At 41.4% G+C, this 24,992-nt stretch overlaps 1 protein-coding gene across 1 annotated transcript in view; it reads right to left on the reverse strand.

Annotated features, from left to right (window-relative positions):
• The window catches only part of TUNAR (transmembrane neural differentiation associated intracellular calcium regulator), a 37,843-nt gene extending 13,311 nt beyond the window's left edge, over positions 1-24,532 (reverse strand). Inside the window, exon 1 of the mRNA XM_073578236.1 lies at positions 24,014-24,532. Within this exon, the coding sequence (XP_073434337.1) occupies positions 24,014-24,052 (39 nt within the window). The 5' untranslated portion in view covers positions 24,053-24,532. The remainder of the gene's footprint in view (positions 1-24,013) is intronic.
• Positions 24,533-24,992: the final 460 nt, after the last annotated feature.

Genomic DNA, 24,992 nt, shown 5'->3' on the forward strand with positions numbered 1-24,992 from the left:
TATCCTGTCTAGACAGTTTGGGCCCCATCATTTGCTCAGTCTATTTTCTGCCTGCATTTGTGCCTCATCTTGTCTCACCGACAATATATGTTTGGGGGCTATCTATTCCTTTGGGGTTCTACTCTGGGGCAGTTTAGATTTCACCTTTCTTGCTTTAAGCTTAGTTAGCTCTCCGGCTGTGCCGAGGCGTCTAGGGCATCGTAGGTACCCCCCACAGCTACTGCTAGTTGTGTTGTTAGGATTAGGGGTCTGCAATCTGCTAAGTTACCAACCTTTCTGGTTTTCTGGTGGCCTAGCCTATTCCTGCCATCCTCCTCGGTGACCTATTCATAACAACTAACCATGCAGGGTGCCCAAACTTTGCATCTGCCCATTTTCCTTTTTGTAAATTTTAAAATGCAAAAGATGAAAAAATATATATATATTGCTTAAAATACAAAGGAAATGTGTCATGTGTAACTTTAGGCCTTTTAGAGATCATGTCATCTTCAACTTGCTTATCTGTTCACCAGAACAGTAATTTTGACCAGAGGTGCACAAACTTTTAAATGCCACGGTAGCTGCAAATGATGATAATAATAATAATAATAATAATCTTTATTTATATAGCGCCAACATATTCCGCAGCGCTTTACAGTTTAACAGTTTCAAAACACAAGTCATAAGAAACAACGTTAACAATACAATAATTAAAGCAAAATAAGATGAAATAAGACAACCCTGCTCGTGAGAGCTTACAATCTACAATGAGGTGAGGGAGATACAAAGTACATGTGTGTATTTACAATTATGTATTTACAATGAAGGTCCAGCCATCTTGAGGGAGTAAAGGATGGATGGAGATAGTGAATGGGCTACACACGCACACTTAACATAGAATGACTTTGATTAGTGAACATGATAAGCCACTCTGAACAAATGTGTTTTGAGGGACCGCCTAAAACTATGCAAATTGTGGTTAGTCCTAATTTCTTGGGGTAGAGCATTCCAGAAGATAGGAGCAGCACGGGAGAAGTCTTGGAGTGGGAGGTATGGATTAGTGCAGAGGTTAGTCGAAAGTCATTTGCAGAGCGCAGCGATCGACAAGGCCGATAGACAGAAATGAAGGAGGAGATGTAGCGGGGTGCTGCACAGTGGAGAGCTTTGTGGGTGAGAACAAGTACTTTGAATTGGATCATATAATGAATGGGCAGCCAGTGTAATGACTGACGAAGAGCGGAAATGTCCGAGTACCGATTAGCCAGATGGACGACCCTGGCTGCTGCATTAAGTATGGACTGGAGATGGGATAGTCGAGTGACGGGGAGGCCAACTAATAGAGCGTTGCAGTAATCCAGGTGGGAGTGGATCAATGCTACAGTGAGGGTTTTTGTTGTTTCCATGGTGAGAAAAGGGCAGATTCTAGAGATGTTCTTTAGGTGTAAGCGGCAAGAGCGGGCAAGAGATTGTATATGGGATGTGAAGGAGAGATTGGTGTCAAACATAACTCCAAGACAGCGCGCCTGCTGCCGGGGTGTTATTCTGGTACCACCCACGGAGAGGGAAATGTCAGATTTAGGGAGGTTAGTAGACGGCGGGAGCAGAAGAAGTTCAGTTTTGGAGAGGTTGAGTTTCAGATAGAGAGTGGACATAATATTGGAGACTGTGGACAGACAGTCACTGGCATTCTGTAGTACAGAGATGGGGTAAGGTCGGGGGAAGACGTATATACAGTCATGGCCAAAAGTATTGACACCCCTGCAATTCTGTCAGATAATACTCAGTTTCTTCCTGAAAATGATTGCAAACACAAATTCTTTGGTATTATTATCTTCATTTAATTTGTCTTAAATGAAAAAACACAAAAAGAATTGTCCTAAAGCCAAATTGGATATAATTCCACACCAAACATAACAAAGAGGGTGGACAAAAGTATTGGCACTGTTCGAAAAATCATGTGATGCTTCTCTAATTTGTGTAATTAACAGCACCTATAACTTACCTGTGGCACCTAACAGGTGTTGGCAATAACTAAATCACACTTGCAGCCAGTTGACATGGATTAAAGTTGACTCAACCTCTGTCCTGTGTCCTTGTGTGTACCACATTGAGCATGGATAAAAGAAAGAAGACCAAAGAACTGTCTGAGGACTTGATAAACCAAATTGTGAGGAAGCATGAGCAATCTCAAGGCTACAAGTCCATCTCCAAAGACCTGAATGTTCCTGTGTCTACCGTGCGCAGTGTCATCAAGAAGTTTAAAGCCCATGGCACTGTGGCTAACCTCCCTAGATGTGGCCGGAAAAGAAAAATTGACAAGAGATTTCAGCGCAAGATTGTGCGGATGTTGGATAAAGAACCTCCACTAACATCCAAACAAGTTCAAGCTGCCCTGCAGTCCGAGGGTACAACGGTGTCAACCCGTACTATCCATCGGTGTCTGAATGAAAAGGGACTGTATGGTAGGAGACCCAGGAAGACTCCACTTCTTACCCCGAGACATAAAAAAGCCAGGCTGGAGTTTGCCAAAACTTACCTGAAAAAGCCTAAAACATTTTGGAAGAATGTTCTCTGGTCAGATGAGACAAAAGTAGAGCTTTTAGGGCAAAAGCATCAACATAGAGTTTACAGGAGAAAAAAGAGGTATTCAAAGAAAAGTACACGGTCCCTACAGTCAAACATGGTGGAGGTTCCCTGATGTTTTGGGGTTGCTTTGCTGCCTCTGGCACTGGACTGCTTGACCGTGTGCATGGCATTATGAAGTCAGAAGACTACCAACAAATTTTGCAGCATAATTTAGGGCCCAGTGTGAGAAAGCTGGGTCTACTTCAGAGGTCATGGGTCTTCCAGCAGGACAATAACCCAAAACACACTTCAAAAAGCACTAGAAAATGGTTTGAGAGAAAGCACTGGAGACTTCTAAGGTGGCCAGCAATGAGTCCAGACCTGAATCCCATAGAACACCTGTGGAGAGATCTAAAAATGGCAGTTTGGAGAAGGCACCCTTCAAATATCAGGGACCTGGAGTAGTTTGCCAAAGAAGAATGGTCTAAAATTCCAGCAGAGCATTGTAAGAAACTCATTGATGGTTACCGGAAGCGGTTGGTCGCAGTTATTTTGGCTAAAGGTTGTGCAACCAAGTATTAGGCTGAGGGTGCCAATACTTTTGTCCGGCCCATTTTTGGAGTTTTGTGTGAAATGATCAATGTTTTGCTTTTTGCTTCATTCTCTTTTATGTTTTTTCATTTAAGACAAATTAAATGAAGATAATAATACCAAAGAATTTGTGTTTGCAATCATTTTCAGGAAGAAACTGAATATTATCTGACAGAATTGCAGGGGTGTCAATACTTTTGGCCATGACTGTAGTTGTGTGTCATCAGCATAAAGATGGTACCGAAAGCCAAATCTGCTGATGGTCTGTCCAATTGGGTCTGTGTAGAGAAAGAAGAGAAGGGGGCCAAGGACTGAGCCCTGAGGTACCCCGACAGCAAGAGGAAGAGATGAAGTGGAGCCAGAGAACAAAACACTGAAGGAGCGGTCAGAGAGATAGGAAGACAACCAGGAGAGAGCAGTGTCCTTAATGCCTAGTGACTGGAGCCTAGAGAGTAGGAGATGGTGGTCAACAGTATCGAAAGCTGCAGATAGGTCAAGAAGAATGAGCAGAGAGTGGTCACCATTATGTTTTGCTGTCAGAAGGTCATTGGTCACTTTGATGAGTGCAGTTTCAGTCGAATGTAGGGGGCGGAAGCCGGACTGTGAAGGGTCTAGAAGGGAGTGAGTGGAGAGGTAACGAGTAAGGCAGGAGTAAACTAGGCACTCCAAAAGTTTAGAGATGAAGGGGAGATAGGAGACTGGTCTGTAGTTGTTTGTGCAGGATGGGTTGAGAGCAGGTTTCTTTAGTAATGGAGTAACGATGGCGTGTTTGAAGGAGGATGGGAAAATGCCTGAGGAGAGGGAGAGATTAAAGATTGTAGTTAGGTGGGTTGTGACAACTGGAGAGAGAGACTGGAGGAGATGTGAGGGAATGGGGTCGGTAGTGCATGTAGTCGGACGAGAAGAATAGCGGAGTCTGGAGACTTCGTCTTCTGTGATAGGTTCAAATGTGGACAGTGAGCCAGGGGAGATGCAGGAAGGGAAGGGAGTCGCAGCACTTTGTACCTGGGAGCAGATTTCCTGACGGATATTATCTATCTTTTCTGTAAAGTGGGAGGCCAGGTCATCAGCACAAATGTTTGTGATAGGGGCTTGTGCTTTTGGTCTGAGGAGGGAGTGAAAAGTGTCAAAAAGTTTCTTGGGGTTGTTGGCTAGTGAGGAGATCAGGGTGGTGAAGTAGGTCTGTTTGGCAAGGTGAAGGGCAGCGTTATAGGTTCTTAACATAAATTTGAAGTGGATGAAGTCTTCTGGTGTGCGGGTTTATCTCCATAGGCGTTCAGCACTCCTAGAGCATCGCTGGAGAAGTTGAGTTTGCGATGTGAGCCAGGGCTGTTTTACTCTGTACTTGGAGGTTCTGAGGGTGAGGGGAGCTACTTGGTCAAGGGTGCTTCTAAGAGTGTTATTGTAGTGATGAACAGCCAGAATAGGACAGGAAAAAGAGGCGATTGGGGACAGTGATGAGTGTAGGGAGTCTGAAAGTGTCTGAAGGTTAATGGCTTGTAGATTTCTGACTGTGTGGTAGGTAGGAGTGAGCTGGGGTGGGCGAGGATTTGTGCGCGTGAATGAGAGAATGTTGTGGTCAGAGAGTGGAAGCGGTGAGTTATTTAGGTGGGAGATTGAACAGAGCCGGCCGAAGACCAGATCAAGGGTGTTACCATCCTTGTGTGTCTCAGAGGTTGAAAGCTGTGAGAGGCCTAGAGAGGTGGTTAGTGATAAAAGCTGGGATGCAGATGTGGAAGTAGGGCTGTTAATGGGGATGGTGAAGACTCCCAGGATAAGGGTTGTTAGTTCTGAGGGTATGAAGTGCGGCAGCCAGGCTGAAAAGTGGTCAAGGAAGTGGGTGGGTGAGCCTGGGGGCCGGTATATGACTGCTACTCTGAGGGAGAGGGGACGGAAGAGCCTGATGGTGTGGACCTCAAAAGAAGGGAATAAGAGTGATGAAACTGGGGGGATGACCTGGAAAGTGCATTGTGGGGACAGGAGTATGCCGACTCCACCACCATGTCTGTTTGTGGGTCTTGGGGAGTGAGAGAATTGTAAGCCATCATAGGAAATGGCAGCAGGAAAGACAGTGTCAGAATCCTGAATCCAGGTTTCAGTGAGGGCCAACAGATTAAGAGAGTTGTTCAGAAAGTAGTTGTGTAGGAAAGGAAGCTTGTTACAAGCAGACCGTGGATTCCAGAGGGCACAATTAAAAAACATCAAAGTTCCATACTGCTGACATAATTGTCACAGAACAACAAGATAAAGCAAAGTGCCTACATAATGCCGCCACATACTGTCAAATACCAGCATAATCCAATTTCCTAATATGACTGCCTATACAACAATGCCACACAATAGGTGCCAAAAATATCACAGTGTAATAAATTGACTACATATAACTCCTGAAGCAATATACTGAAGCAGTGACTGGTCACCCAAATAAAAGTGCCATACTCTCATGTACAGCACCATGGAATCAATGGCGCTATATAAATAAATATTAATAATAACAATAATACTGTGCTCATATGAGCGTGTTCTTCAGTGCCGTGATACAGTGAACATTTAACCAAGAAAATACAGCTGCGCTCTAAAATGCTATATTATGCAAACATTGACTATATGGAATTGGAACTGCATTACTGCTGTAGAAAACATGGTAAAAAAAACAAACGTACTTGGCACACAAATTGGCCAATTTGTGAGAGCCCAACAGCCTGTGACAAGGAGTACCCCTTTGTTAGAACCCTAAACTGAAAGCCTAAAAGAAGAAACTTAGTGAGCTCCCAGTGGAGGTCCTAAGACAACTGTCCTTTTCCCAAACATTATCCAACTGACTGTGCTGACTCTACATGATATCACCCCCAGAGCAGCTTTCATAGCTCTGCTGGTTCCCTGTCATGCATTGTTGGAGCTTGAATGTCATCACTACAATCCTTCCCATCATTCACCAGCTGATCTTCCTGTATTGCTCCTACTTTTCCCAATGCCTGTTTGATAATCCAGAACGCTCCATGATCTAGAAGCCATCAGTGTCAGTGTGTCGGTACATTGTATCACTGGCTCTCCGGGCCTCCTCAGATCTCTGACCGCTTCCTGTAAAGGTTTTAGATGTGGTTTCATTTCATAGGAAATTTTCTTGAGTTGCCCAGAAGCGAAAAACAACAAACAGAAGCTCCTGCTACAAATCTCGTCTGTCACATGTGCTACATATCATGGAGGAGAATTAGAGTGTGAATTGTCTTACTCACATCGAAAAACCATTGTGGCGAGCCGTGGCGGTCACAGACATGACCCTGGAGCCATTGACAAGTCATAAATGAGAAAGTGATGAGCAGAAAGAGAAGGATGTATCCACATCTCTAGTATCGATCATCTATTTATTCTGCCCATTATCTATCTAACATGTATCATCTCTCAGATCTACATAGCTATGCATGTATCAGTTTAATATCGATCTATCTAATATGTATCATCTCATATCTAGGTATCTTTGTATGTATCTGTTTAATATCCATCATCTAACATGTATCATCTGATATCTATGTATCTTATGTATCTGTTTAATATCCATCATCTAACGTATCATTTGATATCTATGTATCTATGAATGTATCTGTTTAATATCGATCATCTATTTATTCTGAACATTATCTGTCTCTTACAGTATGCATCATCTGATCTCTATGTATCTGTTTAATATCGATCATCTCTCTGCTCAGAACTACAGGAAAGTACCGTCCTCAGAAGAACAATCTGTTAGGTGTCCGGTGATGTATTCAAACATTTATCAAAAAGTTTCCATTCAGACAATTTTACAAGGCGTTCTGTCTGCCGCTCCATACAAATCTTCTTCCATTAAGTTATCACTGTTCCCTAATGTTATGACTCCGGCTACAAACCTGTCCGATACTTTCCCGATGCCGCAGGTGACCTTGCCTCTTATGACTCATGGCTGTGGCTTTATAGAGAAGATAAAATGTATGTATCTCTCTTCAAGGGTCACCGGCTGCACAAAAAAATATCACTTTACTAGGAGGGAAGGAACCGCGCTCATTCTTCTCCCATAATCTGTAATCTCTGGTGCGCTGATCATTTCTTTTATTCTTTTATATATGAAATATCCCTGAGAAATGAATCTTATTATCTCTCACTGGGGTTAATGCAGGAACATTAATTCGGTCAGTATAACACAGAGGAAAGTTACTTCTGCTGGTACAATGTGTGTGATATCATCCAATGTTCTAGCATCAGATAAATCACATTTTAGAGCGAGAGATAAAAGGACCAAAAGACGTGAGAATAATGGGAAGGAGATATAAGGAAATTAGTAGGGAGGAGCAGGGCTGTGACTATAATAGGTGCCGGGGCTCTGGAGCCTAAGGGGCCAAAAAGTCTCTTTAGCCTATATGAAAAGACCAATACTATTAAAGACTTGCAATAATTGGGGCCCCATTAGAGCTTTTCCATTAACACCCATAAGCATCAAGTTACACCTCTGGGGTGGAGCATTGCTAAAAAAAAACATGAGGACAGCATGCAAAATATTAGAGGGAAATAATGAAGAATAGCACTCATTGCGAAAATACATGAATGAAATAAAGACAAAAGGAGAGGAAAGAAAATAATGGCAGTTTTGGAGCAAAGTATAACAGAGAATGGGCAAAAACATAAATAAATGTGGGCCAATATTAGGAAATATGGACCAGAAAAAGGAAAGAAAACAACAAAAGTAAAAAAAAAGAAGCAAGATAAGAGACAGAAGAAAAACCATAAAAAATTGCATTCAAAGAAGAAAATAAGTATACATTTTTAAGTAAAGATAGACAAAAAACATTAGCAGAAGAAGAAGATGAGCGACAAGTGAACAAAGAAGACAAACAAAAAAGGAAAAATAAGATAAGGAAGACTGAGCGTGTAAAACAAGTGGAAGAACCAGATGGGATAGCAGGTCCGGCGCCTGCGCACTGCAGTATTCTGCTCTGCCCTCAACAGGGCAGAGCAGTGCGCCTGCGCCGGAGCCACGACGGGAAGGAAGGAAGAGGACGACATCGTATGAAGATGGGAGGCGCCGGACCGAACCACGACACCCATTGGACCGGACCGCCCCCCCCCGGTGAGTATAATCTAACTCTTTTTTCTTATCTTTCAGGTTACATCGGGGGCTTATCTACAGCATTACAGAATGCTGTAGATAAGCCCCTGATGTTGGTGCCAGCAGCTCATATTCGAAAAAAGGGTGACAGATTCCCTTTAATGGACAAAGATGAAGAATGGGCTGGTAACGCAAGAAGGACTAAAGAAGATATAAAAATGAAAGGCAGGAGAAGAAAAACATCAAAATCAGGGAAAACAAAAATGAAGAGAGGAAATATAAGCAAACGTGGCAGGAAGAAAGATAACAAGATGCATTAAAATGGAGGAGAAAAAGATCAAAAGTAAGAGGCAGAGATAAAAAAGATAAACTATTAGAAGGAGAAAAGGATGAGAAAGAACAACTTCAGTATGAAGAAAATAAGAAAAATAAACTTAAGAACTGGCAGCTAAAATAAGGGTAAACATTAAGAGAAAATTCAGAGGAAGCAACAGAAGAAGAAAAACATCAACATGAGGAAAAAGGCAAATGAAGAGAAGAAATGATACAAGTGGCAGGAAAATGTATAAGAGGGACAAGAGAGGAGAAAAACTATAAAAGAGGCTAAAGAAGAAAGCTGAAGTAAAGGAACAAGAATAAGTTCAAGCTGAAGAGAAAGATGAAAAACAACAACTTGAATATGAAAAAAGAAGAATGACAGGAAGAGGAGGGAGACAAAGGCATTTCATCATGAGGATAAAGAAGGAGGAAGACAAGAAGAAAACCAAGAACAAGTGGATGCAAGAAAAATAATAGGAAGAGTAAGAAACTGAAGAAAAAGATGAGATGGAAAAAAAGGGATAATATCTGCTCCGAGTAAACAGCAAAAGAATATCTTCAATATAGAAAATATAAAAGCAATGAGGAAAGTGCACTAGTAAAAAAAACAAGGAAGAAACAGAGGAACAAAAATAATCAGAGCAATAAGACAAAAATGAAGAAAAGCAGGGGCAGAAGGGAAAAATAAGGACACGTGGAAGGTAGTAAAATAACAGGAATAATAAGGAAAGAAATAAAAGAACATGGATGACAGGTAGAATAAGAATAATGAGCTAAGGGAAGTACATCAGCACCAAGAGTATGCAGTAAAAGAACAACCTAAATGTGAAGGAAAATGACAAAACAATAAAAAAAGGAAGTAATGAGGCAGTAACCATGAAGAAGAGGAGGAAGATGAAAAACAAAAAGAGGAAGACAAACTCGAGGAAAAGAAAGGGTAAGAAAAGAAGAGAAACTAGGAGAGTCAAGAAAAAAAGAATAATTAGAAAATGTATTAATTGAGTGAGAGACACAAAGAAAGTGAGGCAGAGGAGGAAAGATATATTGGAGGAAGGAGAAAACATCAGCTTCAAATGTAAGATATTGAAGACCAATTTCAATATGAAGAAAATGAGAAAAACAACAAAGTGAGAAATAACAACCTAAAATAAACATGAGGAAGAAAGAGAAGAATAGTCATAGGAAGGAAAAGAAAATGAAGGGGGGAGAAAAGGAATAAGAACTGTAGCCTTCACCCACCAATTATACGAGAAGGTAGATTTGTTATACCATGTAGCTGGAATTGTGGCATCAGTGATTTGTACTCAAATGGCTTTCAAACAAACCTGGCGTCCATGGTCCCACTTTAGGATGGTTGACATACACAAGCAGGACTAAAGTAGCATAACTAAATTTCAACAATAAGGCTCTGAAGCTATTCGTGCTTCCCCCCTCTCCTCTTTCCTCCCCCTCACTTAGATCTCCTCCTCCTATCAATACTCTCTTAACACCTCTCTCCTTTCAATAAATTTCTAATCACATTGATGATTTTATAGTTGCAGACTTTATACTCTTACAAGAGACTGCTGCACATTAACGTTATTAACTTTTGGGGCTTATCAAACTACTGTTTCTTATTCCATCCTGTAGTATAACCCTGTGCTGTTGTATTTGGGTTAATGCCTGGTTAGATATTTAAAAAAAGAATCTGAACTGAAAAAAGTAAGTTAATGTGTATGCACAATGTAAGTGCATATTAACACGTGATCATTAACCAGAGAAAGCAAAAAGCAAAAAACACAAATATCCTGAACTAAAAAGTAAAAAATAAACTGCAAATATTGCATAAAGGTAGTAATAATAATAAGGGTATTTAGTAAACATAATTTTGATCAAAATAATGTACAAGCCATCCCGCCACGTCACGGCAACCCTTGTGGGACAGTCCCTACTCTAGTATTTAAAACCTTTTCACTTGCCAAGTGAAGTGAATGTGAACAAGGATCGATCAAAATTATGTTTACTAAATACCCTTATTATTATTATTATTACCTGTATGCATTATTTGCAGTTTATTTTTTACTTTTTAGTTCAGGATATTTGTGTTTTTTGCTTTCTGTTTTCTCTGGTTAGATATTTGCTGCATATAATGTAAAGATATCTGCTGCATTCTATTCTGTTTTCTTGTTTATGTATCTATTATTCGTTTAATAAAAAGGCAACTGAAAAGAAAAAAGAACAAGTGGCAGGTACAGCAATAATGCAAAGATAAAGAAGAAGGGGAAAAAAAAACAATTAGAAAGGTAAACAAGAAGAAGAAAAACATCAACTTCATCCAGAAGAAGCAAGAGAACAACTTTCAGGAGAAGAAAAATGGGAAAATTAGCATAAGAAATAATGAGCTGGTAAACTAGAGGAATGAGCAGAACAAAAATTAAGTGGAGAGAGTGGAAGAAGACAAACATAAACTTGAGGAAAAAGAAGGAGGAAGAAAAAAAAATCAAGAAGAAAAAGAGGCAAAAAATACAACAAGGAAGGAAGATGCATTAAAAGAAGAACTATGACAATAAGAAGCAGAAGAAGAGATATAAATAAGAAGAAGAGGAATAACATCAGCTCCAAGGGTAAGACTAACAAAAAACTTTTCTAAATATGCACCAAATCTATCAGTGAGAGCCACATCTTCTGTGTGAGACATCATCAGACAACTTGGACTGTCTATTAGGAAGAAAATGGAGATCAATGCAAGGAAAACATTGGGATGTAAGAAGAAAAACAAAACAGCAAACATCAGGAAGAAGACCAATAACAGGAAGATGCATTAGAATACAAGAATAAGAGGTATAAAAAAAGAAAGTTTACCTAGACAGAGAAGAAGGACATAATCCCCAAGAATAAGATGCCAACATGTCAACATGAAGAATAACAAGAGGACCAATAATGTAAAGAAGACTAAACGGGAGGAAAAAGAAGACCAGCGGAACAGAAGGAGAACAGTAACAGGAGAACCAAAGGGAGAAAAACAAGAATAAGAACAAACAGAACAGTTATGTAAGAAGAAGCAGAAGACGAAACCAACAGGCAAAGATAGGCAGAAGATGAACAATAACATAAAGATGATTAAAAGAAAAACAAGAAGGAGGAGGGGAATAAAAATATCAATACTCAAGACACAAGTAGAAAGATAAATTAAAGCAAGAGAAAAGATGCAAAAGATCAAAGATGCAGAAGAACAACACCAACTTAAAGAGAAGAAACCTGAAGAGGAAGAGGAAGGAAAAACAGCAACCAGGGGTAAAGGCAGAACAAACTAAGAGGTAGAGGTTTTAAAGAAGAGTAGAAGCAAATAAGAGTAAGAAGCAGACGAAGAAGGATAAAGTTACAAGAGTAAGATGCAAAAGAGCATAAAGAAACAGAAGAGGAACAAACCATATAGGAAAGAATGAGCGGGTAAAGCATGAGGAAACAGAAAAGCAAAAACAACAAAAAAAGGAAGAAGACAAACATCAACATGAGAGAATACAATGGAAATAAAAAGAATAAGATGCAGCAAGAGCAAGAAAAACTGTAAACCAAAAGGAGAGGAACTAGAAGGACAGGGAAAATGATGATGATTGATTATGATGATGATGGATAATGGTGATTATGGAAGATGAATGATGGTGATGGTGGTGATGATGATGATGATGATGATGATGATGATGATGATGATGAACATCAAAGCAAGAACAGAGCCATGAAGCAGAAAGAAAACAAGACACAAACAGAAGAGCAGTTGCAAAACAAGAAGAGGGAAGATAAGATGGAGAAAGAGAGGAGAGAAGAGAAGAGAAGTATAAGAAGATAGGAAAAGGAGAAAGAAGTGAAGAATAGAGTATACTGCATTCTTCCTTTGTATCACTGAGGATTTGGTTGCATAGTAATATACAGGTGCTTCTCACAAAATTAGAATATCATCAAGTTAATTTATTTTAGTTCTTCAATATAAAAAGTGAAACTCATATATTATATACAGTAGAGTCATTACAAACAGAATGATCTATTTCACTTGTTTATTTCTGTTAATGTTGCTGATTATGGCTTACAGCCAATGAAAACCCAAAAGTCATTATGTCAGTAAATTAGAATACTTTATAACACCAGCTTGAAAAATGATTTTAAAATCTGAAATGTTGGCCTACTGAAATGTATGCACAGTAAATGCACTCAATACTTGGTCGGGGCTCCTTTTGCATCAACTACTGCATCAATGCGGCGTGGCATGGAAGCGATCAGCCTGTGGCACTGCTGAGGTGTTATGGAATCCCTGGTTGCTTTTATAGCAGCCTTCAGCTCGTCTGCATTGTGGGGTCTGGTGTCTCTCATCTTCCTGTTGACAATACCGGTTAAGGTCAGGTGAGTATGCTGGCCAATCAAGCACAGTGATACTGTTGTTTGTAAACCAGGTATTGGTACTTTTGGCAGTGTGGTCAGGTGCCAAGTTCTGCTGGAGAATGAAATTTCCATCTCCCAAAAGCTTGTCGGCAGAGGGAAGCATGAAGTGCTCTAAAATTTCCTGGTAGATGGCTGCGCTGATTTTGGTCTTGATAAAACACCGTGGACCTACACTAGCAGATGACATGGCTCCCCAAACCATCACTGATTCTGGAGACTTCACACTAGACCTTCAGCAGATTAGATTGTGGCCTCTCAACTCTTCCTCCAGACTCTGGGACCTTGATTTCCAAAAGAAATGAAAAATTTTCTTTTCCTTGTGGAGCGTGTCAATGACTGCCTTCTGGACATCTGTCATGTCAGCAGTCTTCCCCATGATTGTGGAGCCTGCTGAAACAGACTAAGGGACCTTTTTAAATGCTTGGTAAGCCTTTGCTGGTGTTTTTTGTTAAATATTCTAATTTACTGAGATAATGACTTTAAGGTTTTCATTGGCTGTAAGCCATAATCATCAACATTAACAGAAATAAACACGTGAAATAGATCACTCTGTTTGTAATGACTCTATATATGAGTTTCACTTTTTGTATTGAAGAACTGAAATAAATTAACTTTTTGATTATATTCTAATTTTGTGAGAAACATCTGTATATTCTTTGGAGCTCTGAGAGTAAGCGTCAGTTCTGAAGTGTCAGAACACAGTGAATATTATGTAAGTTCAGAATTGGAGGACCTCTACTCCCATTTCAAGACCAAAATTCACAGGGGCAGATTTTCTAATCCAATTGATAATTAGACTTGCATGTTACACATCTGGATCCACAGACGTCTCACTCCCAAACACAGATCATGTCCAGCAATGCAGAGATAATTCCTTAAGACTAAATGCATCATGGTTTAAAGTAAGGTTTCAAGAATACAGGCGAACATGATCTCCTGCATGTCTCAGCAGGTTATCCCTTATATATGGCCAATGACTTTTGCCGCATGATCGGTTTGGTACATTTTTTTTTTTAGTCTTTCGGAGCATTTTTGGACTCTTTTGTCAAACCTTTACATCGTTTCTTCTTTGGCTCTCTTCTGCACAGTAATGTTGGGGCAATTTAGCACACTTTGCTACATGTTAAGAAACCCCCTCCCCATCTCTGCACTGCCAAGCCATTTGTGAGGCAGTGAGGGGAATTATACGCGAGGGACAGTATGCATCCGCCAGGATGCGCATAGAAGCGTATTGAGGCTGCTGGAGTGCATTGCAATCACAGACATAGCTGTAGTTGCAGCGCAGAATAAAATTAAGTGTGGACTTGGTGAAGCTATATGGCCAATACAGATTTAGAAAACCAGGCATGGGCTTTTGGTTTTGGAGTGAACTACATGATGGTAGTGGGGTGGTTCACTCTCCCCAGCCAGGTCTTACAAGTGGCCCATGGACACTGATCCCTTTTAAAAACTCTGTAGCAAAGGTTTGGTGTGTCAATATTTGCTTGCAAGTGGCAGAGCAGGTGGCTCTGCAATGTCCGGCTTGTGTGTGGTCAACAAAGAGCCAAGGGAAGTGAATGCCTGGTGCCTCTTCAGCGTGACATGGTGGTGCAGTCGCCCATGGCAATAGGCCTCAGATACAGACTGTTTTGACGCCCCAGCTGCGATCTGGAGGATACCATTTTGCCTTTAAGTTGTGAGTTTTTGGTCAATAAAGAAATTTGTGATGAACTTTACTGGGTCACTACCTCATTACCGCATGGTGTGAACACTGATGCACTACAATGAAGATAGTATAAGGAAACCACTACTACTACTACTCCTGCACTCCTATTCCTACTATTGCCAATTCCACATAGAGCCCATCAGTCATTAGAAAAGGATAACATTTCACCAAGACAATGTTGGGAAAAAAATTAAGACTAAACATTTACAAATACAGGTGCTTCTCAAATTAGAATATCAACAAAAAATGTATTTCACTTCTTCAATACGAAAAGTGAAACCCATATTATGTAGAGTCATTACAAACAGTGATGTATTTCAAGTGTTTATTTCTGTTAATGTTGATAATTATGGCTTACAGCCAGTGGTGTAACTACAAAGTTATGGGCTCCGGTGCGAACTTTCAAATGGGGCCCCCCATGCAAAATACACGCACATCTCCACTCCATACACCCCGTACACACACAGCTCTGCTCCATACACCTCGTATACGTGCAGCTCCGCTCCGTACACTCGGCTCCTCTCCGTTCATCTCATACACATGCGGCTCCACTCCGTACACTTCGTACACAGGCGGCTCCACTCCGTCCACCTCATACACATGCGGCTCCGTTCCATACACTTCGTATAGACACAGCTTCTCTCCGTCCACCTCATACACATGCGGCTCCTCTCCGTACACCTCGTACACACACGGCTCCTCTTCATCCACCTCATACACATGCGGCCTCGCTCCATACACCTCGTACACATGTGGCTCCGCTCCGTACACCTCGTACACACGTGGCTCCGCTCCGTACACACACGTCTCCTCTCCGTCCACCTCATACATATGCAGCTCCGCTCCGTACACTTCGTACACACAGCACCTCTTCATCCACCTCATACACATGCGGCTCCGCTCCGTACACTTCGTACACACACGGCTCCGCTCCGCACACCTCGTACACACACGGCTGCACTCCATACACTTCGTACACACACGGCTCCTCTCCGTCCACCTCGTACACATGCGGCTCCACTCCGTACACTTTGTACAAACACGGCTCCTCTCCGTACACGGCTGCGTTCCATACACTTCATACACACGGCTCTGCTCCGTACACCTTGTACACATATGGCTCTGCTCTGTACACCTTGTACACATGGCTCTACTCCGTACACCTTGTGCACATACAGCTCCGCTCCGTACATCTCGTACACACGGCTCTGCTCCGTACACCCCGTACACACATGGCTCTGCTCCGCACACCTCCTACACACATGGCTCTGCTTCGTACACCTTGTACACACACGGCTCTGCTACATCCACTCTGTAAACCCCTCCTGACCCCACACAAAAACTTACCCTCATCCAGCACGATGACAACCAGCACAGCAGCGTCCTGCATAGACTGAGGCCCCTGATCATGTGACCCCTGACTCCTCCCTTCCTGTGACCTCATCACAGGTCCTGTGCGCACAGAAGAGAACAGCCATCCCGTGCTCCTGAATGCACGCCTTCCACCTTATAGCCTGCCTGGCAGCCAATCAAAGCACGGTCCTGCACAGCCAATGAGCGGCTGCAGCTCCCAGAGGCTGCAACTCCCCTGGCACGCCCACTACACGGCTCATCTTTGAAGTGCAAACTCGCGAGCAGGCCCCTAAGCACTCCAGGCCCTGTCACATCTGTGACCGCTGCGCGACCGCGGTAGTTACGCCCCTGCTTACAGCCAATGAAAACCCAAAAGTCATTATCTCAGTAAATTAAAATACTTTATAAAACCAGCTTGAAAAATGATTTTAGAATCTCAAATGTTGGCCGACTGAAATCTATGTTCAGTAAATGCACTCAGTACTTGGCTGAGGCTCTTTTTGCATCAATTACTGCATCAATGCAGCATGGCATGGACGCGATCAGCCTGTGGCACTGCTGAGGTGTTATGGAAGCCCAGGTTGCTTTGATAGCAGCCTTCAGCTCCTCTGCATTGTTGGGTCTGATGTCTCTCATCTTCCTCTTGACAATACTCCATAGATTCTCTATGGGGTTAAAGTCAGGTGAGTTTGCCTGCCAATCAAGCACAGTGATACTGTTGTTTGTAAACCAGGTATTGGTACTATTGGCACTGTGGACAGGTGCCAAGTCCTGCTGGAGAATGACATTTCCATCTCCAAAAAGCTTGTCAGCAGAGGGAAGCATGAAGTGCTCTAAAATTTCCTGGTAGATGGCTGCACAGACTTTGGTCTTGATAAAACACAGTGGACCTACACCAGCAGATGACATGGCTCCCCAAACCATCACTGATTCTGGAGACTTCACACTAGACCTCAAGCAGCTTGGATTCTGGCCTCTCCACTCTTCCTCCAGACTCTGGGACCTTGATTTCCAAATGAAATGCAAAATTTACTTTCATCTGAAAACAACACCTTGGACCACTGAGCAATAGTCCAGTTCTTTTTCTCCTTGGCCCAGGTAAGAGGCTTCTGGCGTTGTCTAATGGCCATGAGTGGCTTGACACAAGGAATGCGACACTTGTAGCCCATGTCCTGGATACGTCTGTGTGTGGTGGCTCTTGAAGCAATGACTCCAGTAGCAGTCCACTCCTTGTGAATCTCAAGTTTTTGAATGGCCTTTCATTAACAATGCCTTCACGGCTGTGGTTATCCAGCTTGCTTGTGCACCTTTTTCTACTACACTTTCTCCTTCCACTCAACTTTCCATTACTATGCATGGATACAGCACTCTGAGACCAGCCAGCTTCTTTATTTCAGGATCTCTGGTCCATCGCTAAGTTGTCGCTAGTGAGCTGCCACACAGGCAGATCTCACCAGCGACATAGCAGCGGTTGGGGGTCGTTACTTACCTGTCAGATGAGGCGATCCTGACGTCCTCCCGCCCGCCCGCGTCCACGCATCGCTCGTCGGCTCCACAGGAGCTGACGACGAGAAACAGTCCAGGACGTTCTCGCGCGATCAGCGATAACCAGCGGGGGAGCTGTCGAAGGTAAGTATCACACATAGCGATATCGCTAGCAATATCGCTATAACGTCACAAAAACCAGTGACATAGCGATATTGCTAGCAATATCGCTTAGTGTGACAGGCCCTTAAGAGACCTCTTTAAACGCTTTGGAAGCCTTTGCAGGATTTTTTTGTTAATTATTATAATTTACTGAGACTGAGACTTTTGGGCTTTCATTGGCTGTAAGCCATAATCATCAACATTAACAGAAATAAACCCGTGAGATAGATCACTCTGTCTGTAATGACTCTATATATGAGAGTCACTTTTTGTATTGAAGATCTGAAATAAATTCACTTTTTGATGATATTCTAATTTAGTGAGAAGCACCTGTATATCTCTGCTTTGTTTATATTGATGCCTGATGCTGTTTATATAACTCTCCTATGGAGCCGATGTATCACTGTATGAAGAGAGAGAGAGAGAATTTATTAATGTGGTGCAGGTAATCCATGTTATTACCAATGTAACAATTATTCTCATTATTATTAGTGTAAAATATGAATAATAAACATTAATACTACAGTGATAATATATAATAAATACTAAAAGTACTGCTACTTCTAATACTTCTACAGTGCTAATATATACTAAATTTATCACTACTAATACTATTACAGGAGTAATATATACTAAATGTATCACTACCACTAATACTACTACAGTGCTAATATATACTAATTGTATCACTACTACTAATACTGTTACAGTACTAATATATACTAAAATGTATCTCTACTACTACTACAGTGCTAATATAAAGTAAGTGTATCACTACTACGAATTCTACTGCACTGCTATTATATACTAAATGTATCACTACTAATTCTATTACAGTGTTAACGTATAGTAAATGTATCACTGCTAATAATACTACTACAGGGCTAATATGTACTAAATGTATCACTACCACTAATACTACTACAGTGTTAATATATACTAAATATATCACTACTACCGTGTTTCCCCGAATATAAGACAGTGTCTTACATTCTTTTGACCCCCAAAAGTCCCACTATGTCTTACTTTCGGGGTATGTCTTATATTAGAAAAAAAAAAAATGACGATTTTTGTTTTAACCAAAAAATAACATTTATTAACAAGCTGAACAGTGTGGTGTTCACCACAAAACAGTTTTATTAAACCAAGTGCCCAAGAAAGTGCCAAGAATGTCTTGTTACAACCGTATCATGACGGTATTTCCATGTATAACATGTAAAACATTTAAAACAATGAAAAACGGTAACAATGAACAGTCTGAATAAGTTATACTGGAAGATAAAACAAGATTTATTCGATGACAACCATGTCATCATCTTCAGGAACATCATCGTAAACACAGCCTGCCATTGTACAGTATCCCACAGCCTGCCATTGTACAGTATCCCACAGCCTGCCATTGTACAGTATCCCACAGCCTGCCATTGTACAGTATCCCACAGCCTGCCATTGTACAGTATCCCACAGCCTGCCATTACGGTATGGTACAGTATCCCACAGCCATTGCTTACCGGATGGCGATTCCTCTGCGGTGCGGGACAGGGCAGGGCAGGCTTCTTCTTCCTCGTGCAGGGGGACACTGGCCAATGAGCGGTGACGTCAGGGCGGCGGCCAGCGGGCGGGCTCACAGAAGCCGCTGGGCCAATCAGCGAGGCCCTGACTTCTGCCCGGGGGACACAGGGAGACACAGGCACCGGTACCGGTATGTTAAACCTAATGCATTATACCGGTACCGCACAACGTCTTACTTTCGGGGCACCGCTGATCCGCTATGTCTTATAAACGGGGGATGTCTTACATTAGGCATCCCCCATTATTCCCCTAGTACGTCTTACATTCGGGGGTGTCTTATATTCGGGGAAAGACGGTAATACTACTACAATGCTAATATATCCTGAAAGTACTGCTGCTACTAATACTACTACAGTACTAATATATACTAAATGTATCACTACTACTACAGTACTAATATATACTAAATGTATCACTACTATTAATACTACTACAGTGCTAATAGTGCTTATGTATAAACTACTAACAACTACTCCTGTTATGACTACAACTAATACTAATATTACTACAACTTCTACAAAACCGTGCAAAAACTAATACTGATTATAGTTATAAGACATATCCTACTACATTTTATTCTTCTAATGTGTCGTATAGTTCTGCAAATAATTACTACTACGAGTAATGAAGACACACTTTTGGTTTGGAGACTTTGCTCTTTGTTGCACATTGCGACTTAATGGAGTGTCATTTTTAGGTGTCGACAGATAAGTACTAAGTGTCTTATCAGTGGTAATAGATAAAGTGTTCTCACTGAGAGAAACAAAATAGGAATATTGTGGGTATGATACCTTTTAATGGCTAAGGCCTGTTTCACACTTCCGTTTTTTTTGTTGGCAAGCCCAGCAGTCAGACTTTTTTTGTAGTTGATTATGAGGTTGATTATAAAAGTGACTATGTAAGACATCTGTCTTTAATGCAGGTAACGAGTTGATTAGGAGCGTCTAACTGGTCTGTAGGAGCCAGAACTCTTAATGGCTGGTAGGGGATCAAATACTTATTTCTCACTACAAAATGCAAGTAAATTTATATAATTTATACAATGTGATTTTCTGGATTTTATTTTTGATATTTTATCTCTCAGTGTTAAAATTAACCTACCCTTAAAATGATAGACTGTTCATGTCTTTGTTAGAAAATCAGCAAGGGATCAAATACTTATTTCTTCCACTGTATGTGTAGGTATTTATTGTTTGTAAGTGTGTGTGCACATGTAATACAGATCCGTGTATGTATGCCTCTGCAGATGTCTAAACGTGTATGTATATATGTAGGTGTATAAATGCCTATAAGTGTGGATACAGTTTGTGTCCAGGTACATGTGTATATATCTGTCTATGTATGTATGTAACTATATGTGTGTCTATAAATGTGTATAAATAAGTGTAGCAATGTATATAACTGTGTGTATAAATGTCTTCAAGTGTATATATGTGTGTCTATAAATGTGTATGAGTGTGTGTGTCTATAAATGTGTATGAGTGTGTGTGTCTATAAATGTGTATGAGTGTGTGTGTCTATAATTGTGTATGAGTGTGTATGTCTGTATATATCTGTGTATGTATCAATATGTATAACTAAATGTGTGTATATGTATATACACTGCTCAAAAAATAAAGGGAACACTAAAATACCACATCCTAGATATCTCTGAATTAAATATTCCAGTTGCAAATTTTTATTCATTGCATAGTGGAATGTGTTCAGAACAATAAATCATAACAATTATCAATGTAAGTCAAAATGAATATCCAATGGAGGTCTGGATTTGGAATAATACACAAAATCAAAGTGGAAAATCAAATAACAGGCTGATCCAACTTCAGTGGATATGCCTCATGACAAGGAAAAGATGCTCAGTATTGTGTGTGGCCTCCACGTGCCTGTATGACCTCCCTACGGTACAACGCCTGGGTATGCTCCTGATGAGGCAGCGGATGGTCTCCTGAGGGATCTCTTCCCAGACCTGGACTAAAGCATCCGCCAACTCCTGGACAGTCTGTGGTTCAACGTGACATTGGTGGATGGAGCGAGACATGATGTCCCATATGTGCTCAATCAGATTCAGGTCTATGGAACGGGCCAGTCCATAGCTTCAATGCCTTCATCTTGCAGGAACTGCTGACACACTCCAGCCACATGAAGTCTGGCATTGTCCTGCATTAGGAGAAACCCAGGGCCAACCGCACCAGCATATGGTCTCACAAGGGGTCTGAGGATCTCATCTCGGTACCTATTGGCAGTCAGGCTGCCTCTGGCGAGGACATGGAGGGCTGTGCAGCTCTCCAAAGAAATGCCACCCCACACCATTACTGACCCACGACCAAACCGGTCATGCTGGAGGTTGCAGGCAGCAGATCACTCTCCATGGCGTTTTCAGACTCTGTCACGTCTGTCACGTGCTCAGTGTAAACCTGCTTTCATCTGTGAAAAGCACAGAGCGCCAGTGGCGAAGTTGTCAATCCTGGTGTTCTGTGGCAAATGCCAAGCGTCCTGCACGGTGTTGGGCTGTGAGCACAACCCCCATCTGTGGACGTCGGGCCCTCAGACCATCCTTATGGAGTCGGTTTCTAACCGTTTGTGCAGACACAAGCACATTTGTGGCCTGCTGGAAGTCATCTTGCAGGGCTCTGGCAGTGCTCCTTCTGTTCCTCCTTGAACAAAGTCGGAGGAAGCGGTCCTGCTGCTGGGTTGTTGCCCTCCTATGGCCCCCTTGTCTCCTGGTGTACTGGCCTGTCTCCTGGTAGCGCCTCCAGCCTCTGGACACTACGCCGACAGACACAGCAAACCTTGCCACAGCTCGCATTGATGTGCCATCCTGGATGAGCTGCACTACCTGTGCCACTTGTGTGGGTTGTAGAGTCCGTTTCATGCTACCACGAGTGTGAAAGCACAACCAACATTCAAAAGTGACCGAAACATCAGCCAGAAAGCATTGGTACTGAGATGTGGTCTGTGGTCCCCACCTGCAGAACCACTCCTTTATTGAGGGTGTCTTGATAATTACCAATAATTTCCATCTGTTGTCTATTCCATTTGTACACCAGCATGTGAAATTGATTGTCAATCAGTGTTGCTTCCTAAGTGGACAGTTTGATTTCACAGAAGTTTGATTTACTTGGAGTTATATTCTGTTGTTTAAGTGTTCCCTTTATTTTTTTGAGCATACAGTATGTGTGTATAAATGTCTACAAGTGTATGTTATTATTATTATTCTTGTGCACATTTACAATTCTTTCGTTTGTCATCAGCAAAACTGACATTGTGGCGAGAGACTGAATATTCCTCCATCTCTTTCTAATATCTGGAACTTTATATAATGTGGAAAGAGCGAAACCAGAGAACAAGTGTACAGTGATATCTGCAGTAATCATCGGGCGGCTGAGGAATCACTTGGACTTTTCTTCTGGTCATTGCCATCTGCCAGCGCTTTTGGGATAATATTGAGTATCAGTCTGAAAGGGTTAACGCCACCTGGATATTTTTAGTGGAAGATTCCATTCTAAGCCGGGAGGCGGGGGCTTCACATGTAGAAAAGAGCTGGAAATAATTTGATACATGAAATGTGCAGCTGATACATGGGAGGGACGTTTCATCACTTCTGCCACATTCGCACTTTTTTGCTGGGTCTCACGTCTTCTACGCTGTTGCTAGGAGACTGAAAATCTGGGTACCGGCCTGATGTGCTTCTATCTCCGTCTGGGGAAATCACTTACTGCTTCTTACTAATCAACGCAGCATGGGAGCAATAGCTAATGCCAGAAAATGGGGGGCACTGAAAATAACAATGCCGGAAATATCACCCCCGCAGAATAAGGGTCATTTTCTGTGCAAATTTAATTCCATTTTACATTAATTATTTTTTGTCTTTTTTTCCTCTCTGATATAAAATAAAAATATTTAAAAATACCATTTATCACCAAAAATATCAATTAACTAATAATAATAATGAAGATCGTTGAAAAAGCAAAGAAATGTCAGTGAATCAAGCAGAATGATGATAAATGTGCAAACACTGGGAACAAAGAGTCAAGACTACTGAATGGATAGTTAGAAGTTCAAAAGGTTTTCGTATTTTTGCTGGGGGGTGAGAAGAAGAAAATAAACAAATAAATAAATAAAAATAAAATACTAAAGAAAAATATTAAGATATGTATAATTATATATATATATCCACATACATATATATACTGTATATATGTTTCCCCCTAAAAAAAGTAGTTGAAAAATGGCAAAAAACATTATTTTTGTAACATTTATTTTATAATTTTTTTCAAAATAATTTTATAGTTAACTTTAACCAAATTATTTAGTTTTTAGATTATTGTAATCTTTTTATTATTTTTAAATTTAGAATATAATTTGAGTCTAGAACTAATTTATTCATTCACCTTAGGAAGCTGATGGTTCCTCCTATTTTTATCTCAAAGCAAATACCCTGGACTGTCCGCGTATAACTTAATTTTATGCCATAAATGTAAGTAACGCACATTGGTATAACACACCCGTTACTATAGTCTTGTGTTGAGATGTAGCGTTGATGATGATGATGAGACTATATTTGGAACTTTCCCACTCACTGATACTCCATCCTTCCACCCCCGCTGCACCCCGCACACCACCAGTGCTACCTGCTACCAGCAGCTTTCCACATGGTGGGAGCACAGAAAATCCCTAAAACTGAAGACCTCAAGAATCTGAAAACTAGCTAGCTTCTCTTGAAGTTCTCCACCAAGAGAGATGTGAAAACCTTCTGGTGTTTGCTGCCATGTTATCTAATAAGTTCTTACCCTGCACAGCATCAAGATGTGGGGTGCAGCCCAGAGCATACTGATGGCAGTGTGGTGCCCATGCTTGTCCAAGGAGATGCGATGCCAGAAGGTGACCCAATTGTCCTACTCATCGGTCTGTCTCAGCTTTCTTGTATGACCAGAAGACAAAACCAAAGAGTAATTTCCATGGTCAATGTCTCAACTCTTCCAAAGTATCACCAAGATCTCCAAGAAGACAATATCCCAAGATGTTACATTGCAAGTCTTAGCTGGTGACTGGATGTAAAGCTGGAGATGATCTGCTCAATCACATAAGACTTTTCCTTTTCATGCCATAGTAACTTCTTTTGGATCCACACTTCATTCTGGATCAGTTCGACTCCTTAAGAATAGAGGAAAAAGCCAAGAATTTCAGATAAGAAGTTCACCAAGGAGCTACTTCCCTCCGGGCTGTTGGGTTGTGGGGTCTGTGTGTCAGCAGGGAAGAAGAGCAGCTCAAGAGATGTGTGGTACTAAGGATTTAAGGAAGCGATATTCAATAGCTATATCTTCGCCTCTCCCTCTCTCCCTCCCTCCGTCACTAGGAATCCTAGTACACCCCTCCTGCTTCACTAACCCTTTCACTGTAGCAGCACATGCTCAGCATCTTACTGTCTTAGTACATGTCATTAAGGTTCTGTCTCCCATCTATTGGGTCTGATACCAGGTAATGAGAAGCTTGAGGTCTTCATATGAAAATCTGTCACAATAGGCAATGATCATTGATGTCACAAATTGATCGGCGCTCATCCAGTTCCATTTGCAGGGAGCAATGATACATTGTGAGACCGAATGATCTTTAGTGGGATCGCTCGTTTCATGTATTACAGGCTGATGTGCCGCCCAAAAAAATGTTCTAAAGATTCATGGAGACTGGCCAAACATCACTGATTTGGGATCCTATTGGGAAGAACATGACCTTGAGAACATGGCAGGAACTTCAAAACCAGAAGCCACT

Source organism: Dendrobates tinctorius, unplaced genomic scaffold (assembly GCF_039654945.1).
Source record: "Dendrobates tinctorius isolate UK_male_01 unplaced genomic scaffold, ASM3965494v1 ptg000058l, whole genome shotgun sequence".
Lineage (NCBI taxonomy): Eukaryota > Metazoa > Chordata > Amphibia > Anura > Dendrobatidae > Dendrobates > Dendrobates tinctorius.